The sequence below is a fragment of the Notechis scutatus genome, chromosome 1 (assembly GCF_049901735.1).
Source record: "Notechis scutatus isolate UNSWTSFEM ecotype Mainland chromosome 1, rNotScu1.2, whole genome shotgun sequence".
Classification (NCBI taxonomy): domain Eukaryota; kingdom Metazoa; phylum Chordata; class Lepidosauria; order Squamata; family Elapidae; genus Notechis; species Notechis scutatus.
In genome coordinates, this window is record NC_142009.1 from 159,958,330 (window position 1) to 159,973,244 (window position 14,915).

General features: G+C 35.3%; 1 protein-coding gene across 2 annotated transcripts in view; it reads left to right on the plus strand.

Moving 5' to 3' along the window:
- Window positions 1-14,915, plus strand: part of CD2AP (CD2 associated protein) — a 76,376-nt gene that overhangs the window by 51,066 nt on the left and 10,395 nt on the right. For both annotated transcript variants that reach the window (XR_015746427.1, XM_026679085.2), the window contains exons 9-13: window positions 531-635; window positions 2,381-2,417; window positions 3,376-3,432; window positions 4,314-4,473; window positions 5,018-5,160. Coding sequence is in view for 1 of the 2 variants with exons in the window: in XM_026679085.2 (XP_026534870.1) it covers window positions 531-635; window positions 2,381-2,417; window positions 3,376-3,432; window positions 4,314-4,473; window positions 5,018-5,160 (502 nt within the window). In the remaining variant the exon portion in view is untranslated. The remainder of the gene's footprint in view (window positions 1-530; window positions 636-2,380; window positions 2,418-3,375; window positions 3,433-4,313; window positions 4,474-5,017; window positions 5,161-14,915) is intronic.

A 14,915-nucleotide genomic window follows, 5' to 3' on the forward strand; every position in this document is an offset into this window, starting at 1 on the left:
GTGATGAACATTTTATAGCTAAGCACACTAATACAAAGTTAGGGGATACTTTTAAACCATGATTTTTGACCAAGCCATGATCACTCAAGTCAAAAGCAAAGAAACCAAGACAAATCAGGCTTTAGATTTATAGGCAGGCAAAAGTATTCATTATTTATTTCACCTATTCCTTATTTATCCCTTCATTCTATGCAAGGATATGCTCATGGCAAAAAAAGAAAGAAAGAAAGAAACCAGGAAGCACAAACTACGCATAATCATTTGCACTGCTTTCAAAGTAACATTTGCAGCCAGTAAGCCAACATCAAACCATGTCCAATCTGGTTTACGGTCCTAGAGCAAATTCTTGCTTATTCAGTGATCATGCGCGTATCTTATATTATTAAAAACTAGCACATAATTAATGGCTTAGTGTGATATGTAACTCAATTTTTAAAAAACTGAAATTTAATGTAAGCTGGGTTGGTAGATGAAGCCTGAACATTTATTTGTTGTGTAAAATGAATATACATTTAGTAATTTTGTTTTAGGACACTGGGGAGGAAGGATGGTGGAGAGGCATTCTTAATGGTAAAGAAGGAGTTTTTCCAGACAACTTTGCAGTTCAGATTCATGACTCTGATAAAGATTTCCCTGTAAGTACTTATTGCAGTTTTAAAAAAGGTTTAAGCTTTTTTGTGTTTTATAGATTCATATATATGGTGTCCCAGGCTTTTTCCATAATTCGACATTCCATTTTCCTCATTTAATTTTTTTGGCCTTGCAATTGTTCTGTTAATATAGCATTGCCATAACAATGGAGCTCTTTAGAGAAATCTTATTTCGGTGGCATAATGGTCCAGTCATTATCACGTGGTTTAACCTTTCTCATAGGCTTGTTATGAAGAGCAATGAAGTGATCTTGGAAGATTGAGACAAACACTATTACTAACACTGTTCAGCATTTCAAGTTCAGTGTTCAAAAATTGCTTCAAAATGTGCAGGGCTATGGATGCAACCCATCTTCAACTTTTGAAAACAAATGCTCTTGATCTTAAATCATACATCTGTACTGCTTTGAGGTCATGTAGACAAATGCTACATTTGCACTCCCATTACTCTGAAGCTTCTTTTGGAAATGTGAACCAAAATGATGCATACCTATAATAATGTTAGTACTTTCATTTTTGGCTCTGAAATATTTTAATATTTCAAATAAAGATCCTGCTTGGGTTCTTAAAACCCTCAGCAAAATTAAACTTATGAAAATCTAAATTTTCTTCTTGGCTTATTAGTAAGCCATAAGTTACTTTTGAACTGCATGTTTGAGTTATCAGAAGATGTGGTGACTAGGGATTATGGAAATCTTTCTAAAGCATACAGAGCAATGTATATATGTAAAGAATTAATAAATGCAACGTATACTAGTGATGAGAAGTATTTGGTAAAAGTGTTACAATACATATTGTATACCTGGAATTCTATGAATGACTTTAATAAACTTACAGAATTGCAAATTTTGACAGGTACCCCAGAGACAAGTGGTAGAGTAAGAATAAAGGAATAAATGAAAAATAATCACATCAAAGAGAGGTTCAGGGTAATCTCATCCAGGATCTGGTATCAAGAATAATACTAATTAAGTGTTTATAAGCAATCTAAAGTTAGAGGTAAAATGGCATTAATGATACCAAACTGTTCAAGGTAGTTAAAAAAATCACTAAGGGCAAAATGTCTTCAAAATTCTTGATCTTTTAATCAGTCTAATTTGTTCAATTTCTTAATTGCATTTCACCAGCAAGTTGTAGACAAGGCCCAGGAAATGTTCTGAATGTTGTGTTACAAGGGCTTTTTTAAAAAATTCAAATGGGTTTCTAGTTGTTATTGTAGATACAATTCAATGAACTTGAAAAAGTGAATTCATTGTTCTTTTGTTCCTGGATAGCTACCAATTTTTTTGATTATCTTTGTTATGTCAGTTGTACCCTTTTCTGGAGAAGTATAGATAACAATAGTCACCTGTACCTTACCTCTGCAGATACTCTCTTATTTCCAAATGAGTAGTAATAAAATTTCTGCTTATGGAGAATAAGAGATTTCTGAGAAAGAAGAGTCTCCTTTGGCAAGATGGATGGCATACAATTTTGACAGATAAATAAAATAGAGGAGAAAGAGAATTACTAGTGGTTGTTTATTCCTCCTGCCTTCTCTGCTTCCTCTTCCTTCTCAGCAATCATTTTCCTGATCATTTTCAAAAACTTTGGTCTGTCTAAAAAACTATTTGTAATCCTTGCACCAGTAATTTATAGACAGTACAATCGAGTTACCTGTTGCCTTCTGGATCTTAATTCAAGAAATTCTTGGCATGAATATTAGTTATTATATTTTGTCCTCTTTGCAGAAGCCAAAGAAACCACCACCTCCTGCAAAAAGTCAAGGTATGTAAGATAGGGTTTTATTTAACCATAATTGCAAAAGAGAGTGTAGTTGATTGGAAATTATTAATCTATTTTGAGTGAAAAAAAATGTATCAATCAGAATGATTGTTTTTTAAGATGCTGCCTATCAGATGAAATCCATTCATACCTAAAGTGTATTGAAACAGTTCATTATTGAAAACAATGATGTGTCTTCTTGCGAGCCATCACCTTCTGCTATGTATACAGATACTGTAGGTCTCAGTGCAGTTAACAAAATCCATGAAATGGGATTTCACCAAAGTAATAGTTGCATGGAAAATAAGATAATTGGTTCCAGTTCAACAGAAATCACCACTAAAAATTCTAAATATATTTTATATGTTTATTCATGAAACACTATCTAACAGCAAAAGAGAGTAAGCCCATACCCAAAGTATACATGGTATCTCTTGTATTCTGCTGTAATTCTTCAAAATGAGCATTTTCTTTTCTGAGCTTTTCTCAAGTAGAAAACGTCCTCTTCTGTATTTTGCGCACACAAAGATTCATATCTACAATCTCAGTGGTAACTGCTCATATGTTAGTCACAGCCTAGTATCATTTTATAAATTACAATCAAATCGTGCACTATTCAAACTCATATTAATTGTGACTTACCTATACAATAATTTATATATATATGAATTCATGACTTCTATAAGTACAGATGAGATAATCCTGAACAAACTTCCTTGTGATAGTGTATAACTATTTTTCTCCTATCGTTAAAAATATTTTTAATGATACATTCAATGATATAAATTTTAAAAGGCTAAACCATAAAACAATTCTTGTACTTAAGGACTAAAATTCATGTGCTAGTCAGCACTTCTAATTGGATTTCTAGTTCTGCCACATATTTGATAGATGTACAATACATTTTAGTATTATCATGCAGTAGTTTCTCTACTAAAGCAGTATGATTTTTAATCTGTAGGTTCTAAGGCTGATCTTCTGCCTGTGGAGAAGAAGTTTCCTTCATCTCAAGAAAAGGGTAAGATCAGGTTTATCCCCTGATACTAAAAACATAGATGTTCAGGACTGTAGTTTTTTTTTTTTAAAAAAAAAGCAACTTTATTATAAATTAAGCATATGAGTGGTTAGAAAAGAGCTAATAGGAAAACATCATATAATACTTGCAATTTTAAAACTGTACGTGTATCCCTGAAATAGCAAACACTAACTATAAATGTTGTTCAGCATTTATAGACATATGTAGATTAAAAATAGTTTTTGTAAAGCAACTAAGAGTTGTATAAAATTTATTTTGTTGGCAATAAAAAAAATTAAACTCCACCCAAAATAGATTTTTTAGAGTTTTTCCTACCTTTATTATTTTTATAAATAACTCGATATGGTAAACATATCTCCTATTTTTCCCCACAACAACAACCCTATGGGTTGAGCTGAGAGAGAGACTGGCCCAAACCCAGCCAGCCAGCTTTCTTGCCAAAAGATGGATTAGAACTCACAGTTTCCTGGTGTCTTAACCATTAGACCAGACTGGCTCTCATACATTTTAAAGAATATAAATTCATGATTTTCTGCAAAAAAAATATGTTGCTAATAAATCCTGTGGCCAGGGAAAGTTAATATTTTACAGAGTTTATGGATAATATGCTGGATTCCACTTGTATCCATTTAAAAACAGTTTGTTGCAGATGTATGAACCTGAGTAAGTAAACTAAAGGAAGGAAGGAAGATTCCTTGGTCTTGATTCATCCATGTGCTGTTTTTGTCTTTGTCTTATTTGAAATTGCTTTCAGAATGCAAACTGGGGTATTTGTTCAGAGCCGCCTATGCCCATGGAAGAAACTTCCATAAATTATTTCTGCATTATTTTTATTGTTATATTATTCTCTCATTTGTTGCCAGATGAAAAACCAGTGTTGGATCAGAAGATATCTAAACCAGTGGCTCCCCAAGTACCACCAAAAAAACCTGTCCCTCCAAACAAGGCCAATAGCATATTAAAAGGTGGGATGTTGCTTTCAAAATGGCCAGATAAAGCAGTTTTGCAACCATCAGTTTCTAAGTAAGTATCTTATTTTGTGCATGAAATTCTTTGACATGCCATTTTTAAATTGCTGTGAGACAAAGTTTGAACATGATAAGAATTGCATATGTAACTATATTGCAAACTATTAATACATCTTTATTTACCTTTTATAATCCTTTTCTACCAAAGAATCATTTTGAAATTGGGAGAACATGCTATAAGTTTTTACATTCACGCTTGTTTCTGCCATCTCAGTTTGTTTTCTTTATTGTTATTTGCTCAAACATGCAGATAGTGAAATATAATTTATCTACTTTATTTCCCAAAAGTATGTTGAAACCATAAATTGCTGAGTATGTAAATCATAAGTTGTAGTAACAGTTAGATAAAAGAGAAGTGAAGGAGGATACCTGCATGTAAGAAGTGCGTTTCTGCATATATCTCAGCCTCTAAGTCACAATTTGAAAAACTGATTTCTTGAAGAAACTGGTGTAATTTTTATAAAAGCATATATAAAGATTTTGTTACATGTTTTATTTTTCCTTAATTTGTGATAACATTATTTAACTTTCAAACATAGGATAAATGGGGAAATTGCATCCTGGAGGCCAAAGTCCGAAATTGAGCCAGCAGTGAAACCAAAGATAGACTCTGAACAGTTACCATTGAAATCAAAATTAGTAGAGGTAGACTCAGCTGCACTACGGAACTTGAAAGAAACAGGTAAATTTGAAAAGTATACATAAGGAATCTCAATTTTCTGCTACACGGTATTAGAATAAACCACAATAAAGAATAAAGAACATATTCAGAAAGGAATCCTAGTGGATTCTGTTGTAGAAAAGCTCTGTGACAGAGGTTGGTAGCAGAAGGACCTATAGGTATCAGTGCATCTGAACTACTTCCCTTCATGGCCTTCAGAATCCCTTCGTACTTTTTTTCTATACTTTTAGTGGCAAATTTAAAGAGGAAATTGTCTTGCAGCAAAGCAGACAGCTCTAGCATTATTCTATAATCATAAGAATACTTTTGATCACCTCCTAGGATCCCTTAGGCATTGTTAGAAAATAGAAATAATGGATGGTTGCATCACAGTGCATTACTTGGATACATACTCATCCGCCTTGAAAAAGAGTGCCCTGAAGTTTGCCTTTTGATAGATATCTTTTATCCACCATTGCTTCCACTCTCAATTGCAGATGTTTCTGTCGTTTCAAAATTCCAGATGTTGTCCACCATCTCCATATGTGGACTTCGGCTTGCTTATGGCATAATAAATATTCAGTTTTTAAAATACTGGAAGATTTTCCCTACCTCAGACTTTTGGAACTATTTAAAAATAGTTATTCAACTAGACTCTACAGCCTTTTGGAATTTCTTTGTTTATTAATTTATTTTGGAATTGTTCCAATAATTGGAAAGCTGAAATGAGGTGCACTGTATACTATTGATAATGCTTATGTCCATTAAAAGTTTCAAGATAATGGGAAAAATGTTTTTGTATAATGCATTTTTTTAAAAAAGAGAATCATTAAAATAAATGCTTTCACGTTATAGAACTCATTCTATTATTTTATTGTGCTTCAAAAGAAGGTCTCAAGCATCTATTTTGTTAAAGTTCAATGCATGTAAAATTTAAAAAGGAATGATTTACAATATCTTACGCTTTTTAAAATAGTTCACAGGTTTTGTATTACCATTATTTATGCTAATGTCAGAAGGGGTCTGCAGAAGTGAGCGGAATAAATTAGTATCTGATAAGCAAATTGAGGGTCCAGTAGGAATAAACTGAATCTCATATTAGCAAAGCAAAATCAGTATACTGAAGCAAAGCACAAAGCTTCTTTCATAGTTACTAGGTTACTAGTTGGAGTTGGTATTTCCTTCAGAATCTTTATTTTCATGAGAGCACAAGGGCAGCGTAGTAGTTAAGGTGCTGGACTAAGAGAAAGAAGGCCCAGTTTCTAGTTCTTCCTTAGGTGTGGAAGCTGACTCTGTGATTTTGGGCCAGATTTTGAGGATTTCATGTAGGGTTGAAATTGTGGGATATTTCTGACTATTGCAGTTCAAGTGTCTGTCAGTCTGATTGGGGATGTTTGTGTGAAAAGTTCACCTGAATCTCCCAGAGTGATCCAGGGAGATATAAGCAACAGGTTTTGTCTCTATACATCTTTGGGTTGTAAAACTGTGTTTGCCTGGACAAGCTTAAAAAGGGTTTGTAGAGAATCATGAAAACAACTTCTTTCATGCGACACAGGTTCCAATAATTACAGGGCTATAAATCATCTATTATCTTAAAGGGATGTGGTACATAATCTATCTGGCTATATCTGCGCATTTATATTTCTAAGTATATTTTCTTTAAACAAGAAATTATTTTCTTTAAAAAGAAATCCCCTAATCTCCATGTACTCAGGGGTGTAGGTTTTTTTGCTCAGTTTATAAAGTGAAATTAATTTGCCTTTTTAACTTCCTTTCTCCTCTCCTTTCCCCCATGTATTTATTTATACACACACATACACACACACATTTTATCTTAGTGAAACATTTTTTCTACAAGACAACCCTATAAAACTGCTGTTTAGATTACTACAATATCATTTTAAAGGATTTGCTGCTATGTGTGTGCATTCTGTAGTGTCAATGGCACACATCATTTACTACTTTAGCAATAGTGCTGATAACTTTTGATTTGTACATATTTGCAGTATACTTATAATCTGTTTTAATATTTGGAAAAATGAACAATTTTGGTATATATATATTTTATATTTGGTATATTTATATGTATATATTATATGCATGTATCAATCCAATTTGAATATGTACAAAGGACTGAAGTTTTATGAGTGCAGTAGTGTAAATATTTATTAATTTTCCTACTAAATATTTCTGGTTTCTGACTTGCTCTACACCTGACTGGATTGCTCTCTTCTGCTCTAAACCCCAATAATGTCCTTTCCAACTGAGCTTAAGGCAAAATGTACAGCTAGTCCTCAACTTATAAGATTTGATTTAGTGACTATTCAAAGTTATAGCGGCACTGAAAAAATTGATTTATGACCATTTTTCACACTTATGACCATAGCAGCATCTCCAAAGTCATGTGATCAAAATTAAAATGCTTGGCAACTGACTTATATTTATGACAGTTGCAGTCCCGGGGTCACATGAACACCTTTTGTGACCTTTTGACAAGCAAAGTCAATGAAGAAACCAGGTTCACTTAACAACTAATTTAACTGCAGTGATTCACTTAATAACTGTGACGACAAGGGTCAAAAATGGGGCGAAACTCACATAACAAATGTCTTATGCTTAGCAACATAACTTTTGGGCTCAATTGTGGTTGTAAGTCGAGAACTACCTATAGATAGTAGTTCTACAGGCACCGGCACCTGTGGTGGGAGTGTTTTTTGGAGAGAGATTCCTCCATCAGAGGAATAGAGCAACAGGCCTCATTCCTATATAATATCTGTATATAACAAAATACTAGGCAACCCATGATGTATTGGGTCACTCTTCTTTCCACATATAATATAGGCTTGAACAGTTTCCCCTTCACCTCACAACCCTGAGAAGAGTTCTGGTGAAGCCTCCTTTTCCTCCTCCTTTTCCTCCAATCAATTGCCTGCCACTGCTGAGGGGAGTGGAAACCAAGAAAGTCACAGATCACAACGGCAACTGAACCCCTGCTCCCCATTCTGGTCTGTGCCCAAGGGTCTCCTCCCTGCAGGAGAGGAAGGGGGCTCATCCATCAATGCCAGTGCTCCTCCCCAGCCAGTCCTACCTTACCAGTAGGCACATCAGTCCCTCCCTTGTCCTTCCTCTTTCCAGAATATAGGCTTAGGGAAATCTCCAACCAGTCTTACCTTGTAGCAGGCATTCCAGAGTCATTCCCTCATCCTTCCCTTTCTGCCACCGCTGCTAAGAGATTTCAGATTTTGGCCTCACTTTTAACACAGCCAATAGCCATTCAGCCAATTGGGCACAGGGGCCAGAGGAACATGAGAAAGAGGGTGGGAATACAATCTTTCCTTTTGCCACACAACCTATGGGTTTCTGGGGAAGAGTTGTTGGTATTGTAGCATTGAAGCGGCCCCAATTTTCCCATATTTAATTCCCATAGGAGTCAGTTCCTTGGTTCAATCATTGTTGCCATTCACTTTCCAAAATTGCCCAATTAACAGTTAACAAAGTTACAAACAGACATGAGAATGTTAGTAGTATACAGATATGGCATTTAAATACTTCAATCATTCTCATGATAGTATCAGGCACCAATGATCATACTATAGATAAAACCTTTTAAACAGCTAACTCTGCTTTTATTAATTAAAATCTGTTATAAAATAGGTAAATAAGTTTTGCCTATCTGGCAGGCATTGCTCTCCCTAATACATGACCCAAGGAATAATTTGGGTCATGCAATTGAATAGTTTTTAATAATGGATTGCTATCAAATGTCATTCAGTAGTTTCTTTCCTGCTATTTTTCCCATTGTGTATTACAATATAAATATTTCCTTTTCATTCTTAAACTGTTATATAATCTTGCTCCTAGTCTACAGTATATCTTTGTAACTTTTGTAAACATTTTGTTGGTATTGTTAACATTTTAACTACTTTTAATCTCTACTAATTCAGTCTTCCGGGCATTCCAATTAATAAATTATAAACGAGGCATGTTAGAATATTGTTGCATTCATTTTAGTTAAGTCCAACTTTTTAAAGTTGAGATAAATGTTACAAATACTCATACTTCAGTTCTTTATTTCTGTAAATTTTTGATGTTGTGTACATGCATGGACTCTGTTCAGCACTATGGGACAGGACTTCAGTTTGCATAGTGAAATTTTCTATTTGTGGGGAATCAAGAATCCAAATGCTAGCAGAAAAGCTTTGATGTGCTTTTGGAAGATGTATGTAGTACTTTAATAAGTAGAAATAAAAAATCCCTGTCATCTACTTCTTTATTCAGAGATGGCTGAATTTCAACACTTCTGGAAAAAGAGTATCATGGATCTGTGGTTAGAAATGCACCCAGAACAGTTTGGCATATTTTAATAAAATAGCACAGATTCTTCCCCTGAATGAAATTGAATGGATGTTGCTAAAATAACAGTGTCCTGATTATGTGTTGAAGATAATGCTGCCATATTTTTCCTGCAAGATGCCTTTTTTGGTTCAAAATCTTTTCTAGATATTCCTCTCCTTGACTTTTCTTTCCAGATTTTGTTTCCTATCCTGTTTGCCATGTTTCCCTTCTTACGTGTCAGGAAATTACCCTCCCCTTCTCCATTTTGGTAAGAGACTTTCTACATAGCAATCCACATCCTTTGTTCCATATTAATTCTTGAACCTAACTTTCTATTCTTGGATATTATTAAATTATTTTTTAAACTAATGTGTTTATGTTTTCAAGAATTTACACTAAACTGTATCAAATGAAAAATGTTATATTTGGATGATTTTATAACATTACTGCATAAAAGGTAAATTTTGGTAATAGTAGAATACCCCTTTTTTCCTATTTTGTATGGCTAAGGCCAAAGAGGGGCATTGTGAGTAAGGTATTCTTTAGCTTTCCAGCATATGGTTAGTTGGTATAGTTACTAGGCAACTACTTCATTAAAATGCAAAATAAGATATGTAAGTGCTCTGATTTTGAACATGGGTGACTGGCAAAGGATAACAAGATTTAGCAGGAAGAGGAGATAAACTGTACTGCTGTTGGGGCAAATTTATAGTAACAGTAAGTTTGTGAACTTCTGCCTACTATGTAATTGCTATTAATAGTTCAGGTTTTTTTGTACCTGTTATTTCATAATATAACTTGCCTCATTAAATAAATTTGTACTGTGTCAAGGTAAAATTAAAGGCAGTTGTTGCCTTATAACTAATCATTTGATGTTCACAGTCATTATGGCCTTGGAACAAATTCTTTACAGCCATAAAACACTTTTTGACTGTTACAAAACAGGACCATGTGTACCCCTCACAGTCATGTGGCTGTGTTTTAGGTGCTTGCAGCCTGTTTGGATTTTATGACCAAATGCCCTGTGATCACCATTTACAACCTTCTGTGCCAGTTTACCCAGAAAGTCATTGGGGAAGAAAATCCAGAAAATCAACGCAAACAGAAGGGACCTTAGTTTTGAGATCTATTCCCAGCTACGCAGGAAGAGGAAATTATTCTGTGTGCTAGAGGAACAGACCTCTAAAAACTAGTGATCACAAGCATTCTGAGTCTTTCAGAATGCTTGCTTTCACTAGCGTTTTCTCCTCTGAAAGGGAAAATGCTAGTGTACATTATCATTTCTGCTACACCAGAGGGGAAGAAGTTAGAAAACACCAGTGTTTCCACCCCTCTGGAGGGGAAAATGCTAACAAGTGTTTTCACCTTTGAAATGGAAAACACTAGTGAATGCCAGTGTTTCCGCCCTTCCAGAAGGGAAATACTATCAGACAAATACTATTCTGGGCCTTTTAGAATGCTGACATTTGTTAGTGTTTTTATCAGATTTGCGTTCTATTCTTCTAGCATGCTGGGGAATTTCTCCTCCCTTGGTATGCTAGAGGAATGGACCAAATTTAATTATTGTCTCCCTGGTAGGGTAGGGAGAGGGTAGGGAGAGATCCTGGGCCTCCAGGATACGGTGGGAGGCCTGTGCTCTCTCCCAGCACTCCATTAAATTATCACAACTGGGAGAGCTGAGATTGTGGTAGTTCAGTAAAGTGAATGTGTGGTGTCTCACTTAACTACTTTGCCCAATGACCGAGATTCCATTTGAAGTTGTAAGTTGAGGATTACCTGTGTCGGATTTATTGCGCAACCATTCATGTGGTTGCAATGATAAATAAGAAATGTAAAAATAATGCATTTGTGGCTAAAGCTGGAACGGCAGAAACCAGTGGTGTCCAAGCTTGAGAGAATAATATATAATTATGATTCAGCTACCTCCCAAGGCCATCAAGATCCATTAACTTGGAAAAGCAACAAGAAAAGGCTAGGGTTTAAATTATGGAACGTAGACCTATGAAAAGGCTTTGATGTTTTACCCTGTAGTAGACAAACTGTTGTATTACTTTATCTTTCTCTAATAGTAATATTATATTTTAATAATATATATTAGGTAATAGTGTAATCTAATTTTATTTCACAATCTTCAATCAAGTAAAGCCAATTGCTGTACACCAGTAAAAATCTTGTTCCCTAAGCAAAATGATGCATCATAGGGCAACAACGTTTTTATTTATTTATTTGTCAATTGCTTATAAGATAATAGGTATAAGTAAAAACATAGTTATGAATACATGGATACATATAAGAAAAATAAAAAAATATATAAAAGAAACAATAGGACAGGGACGGTAGGCACGTTGGTGCGCTTATGCACACCCCCTACAGACCTCTTAGGAAAGGGGTGAGGTCAATAGACAGACAGTCTAAGGTTAAAGTTTTGAACCAAGATACCTCAAATGAGTTAACTTACAGAATGTGTCCAAATTCCTGGATCCATAACTCCCATGGAATTGATATTTGGCAAATTTTATAAAACAAATTATGACATTAAAAATTATCATAAAACAGTTTATGACGTAATATAAAATGTCAGAAAACATTTCCTATGCAGATATTTCACAGTGGTATACAGTTCTACCTGGGCTATTTTCAAAGCAGATACATCTTTGAATGTATGTATCTTGGAAGGTAAGTACATTAGGAGTTCTGTCATTGTTATAGGCCTTGAAGAATCTGAGAAATAAATACCTCTGAAATGATAATCCAAGGGTTCATGGGTTGTCTAATAAGGGATTAAATGACTGGAAAGCTGAATTGTACTCTGAGTGCTGGTTTGAAGCTTGGCAGTTGATTTGATTTGAATGTATTTATTATATTAAACATATTTATATAGCTGTCCAATTTACACAGTGACTCCAGGTAGGATACAGCATTAAAAATACACAGTTGAAAACTCCACAATTTAAACCCCACCAGTCTATCCCAGGTTTCTTCAATAAGCCTTCAATAAGCCAGGTTACACAAATCATTCATTCCTGAAGTGGCTTTGAAGAATGCTGTTCCATGCAATCTTTGAAACTGTGTGAAAGCATGCCCCAGTCTTGCACAACTTTCAGAGATCCGGAGGTTGTATGAAACCACACCCTATTCTCATGCAGCCTCCAAAAATCATGCAGGAATGGGTGTGCTTTTGAAAATAGTTGTTTTCAGGTGTTGATGAAAAGTGGTGTGTCACTCAAAATGTTGTGGCATGTCACAAGTTTACTATCACTGGATTAGACAGAGATGGCTTAATTTAGTTTAGTATAGTTTGTTATCATTGCAGATCGTACAACGAAATTAAATACCATGTTCAGTGTACATTATGACTCAAAATAAACACAAACATACATCCTCCATATTCTATACATTGAACTGAAAACCCCTGATATTGCATTAATATTGCACTATACAGAAGCTGTTTTTCAACCTATTTTGTCCTTGTTTTTATTATCCTGCACTGTCTGCCAGATGATAATAGTTCAAAAAAAAGGTGCCCAGGATGAAATGGAATTTTGAGAATGTTTTGAACTTTCTTAGGCAGCGGGAGCTATAAAGCTCTTCCAAAGAGGGCAGAGGGCAACCAATAATCTTCTGGGCAATGACATTAACCCTCTGGCATGCTGTCCTATCTGCCACTGTGCAGTTGGCAAACCGTACACAGGTGCAGTAAGTTAAGATACTCTCTATGGTGCAGCGGTTGATTTAGTTGGTTTGTGAGAAGTCTCAGGTTGTATAATCCCTGCTGGGCCCTTTTGATCAGTGCTGCAATGTGAGCGCCCCAGGTCGGGTCATCTTTTATGGTAACACCCAGAAACTTAAAACTGGCCACTTGCTCCACTTGGTCTCCATTGATAAGCAAGGGCTGGATGTCTGATTTGTTCCTTCTATAGTCCACTATAAGCTCCTTGGTCTTATTGGTGTTGAGGACCAAGTTGTTGTCTCCACATCACAAAAGCAATCGATCCACCTCATATCAGTAGGCAGACTCATCCCCCCCGGAGATGAGTCCCACCACTGTTGTATCATCTGCAAATTTAGTAATAGTATTTCTAGTGTGAGTAGGAATGCAGTCATGCACATAAAGAGTATAGAGTAAGGGACTCAACACGCAACCCTGTGGTGTACCAGTGTTAAGAATAAGGGGTGAAGAGGTATGATTACCTAATCTGACACTCTGTGAGCGGCCAGACAGGAAACCCATAATCCAAAGGTAGACTGAATAAGAAAGATTGAATAATCCCACCTAACTTTATTATAGTGAGAGCCCAGGAAAATAAAATCCATCACTACCTCCATTTCTTCCCCATCTATTTGCCATGAATTAAGCCAGGGACGGATGCCATGATCTTAGTTTTCTTAATGTTGAGTTTCAAGCCAACTTTTGCACTCTCCTCCTTCACCTGCATCAAAAGGCTCTGTAGTTCCTCTGTACTTTCTGCCATTAGAGTGGTATCATCTGCATATCTGAGGTTGTTGATATTTCTCCCGGAAATTTTAATTCCAATTTATGATTCATCTAGCCCCACCTTTCTCATGATGTGCTCTACATATAAATTAAATAGGCAGGGCGACAGTATACAGCCTCACCAAACTCCTTTCTCAACTTTGAACCAATCAGTAGTTCTGTATCTAGTTCCTCCTGTGGATGAAGATGTTCTGATGAATGTTATTTAACAAAGAGGTGCTGATGTGGAACTTTGTTACTGGAGCAGTCAGCCCGCCATCAGATCAGTCTAATGATCTGTTTTCTAGATACTTTCTTACACTTGCTTTTTGGTCCTTTTAAGATTCTAGAACTCATTTTCTACTTTGTTCTGGTAGTCTTGATATGAGATCTATATAATCCCTCCTGGGATTTTGTTTTATACAGTTAATAGTCTTAGTAAATGCCCTTCATTATATTTATGCAAAGAAAGATTATCTTTTAATAGGGACTTCATTTCCTTTTTTATAATTATGAGGCTCCTCGTTTCAATTAATCAAAAGCACTTTTGATAAATCAAGTGTCAGGAAATGAGAATTTAGTTTGGGCCCTCTTAGCCATTTGTACAATTGTGAAATAGAAATTTAAAGAAATAATCAATACAGATAGTACTCACTTAGTGATTGCCCTGGACAACGTCTGTTCACAGTTGCAGTAGTGCTAAAAATAATTCGGGATCAATATCAGGATTTTTGACCTTTACAACTTCCCTCTTTCTGTCATGTTTTTGCTATTCAGTCAGTTAGTGTATGCATTGCCCTATACAGTTGTGGTTGCATTATTTTTCATTTAGGAACCACTTTGCTTAACAACTGAGTTACTGGTCCCAGTTGCAGTCACTAAATGAGGATTATATGTGCTCTAGGATATCTCTACTCTCTTCTTGCTGCTGCTATGAAAGAATGTATGAGGGATGTAGTACTATGAA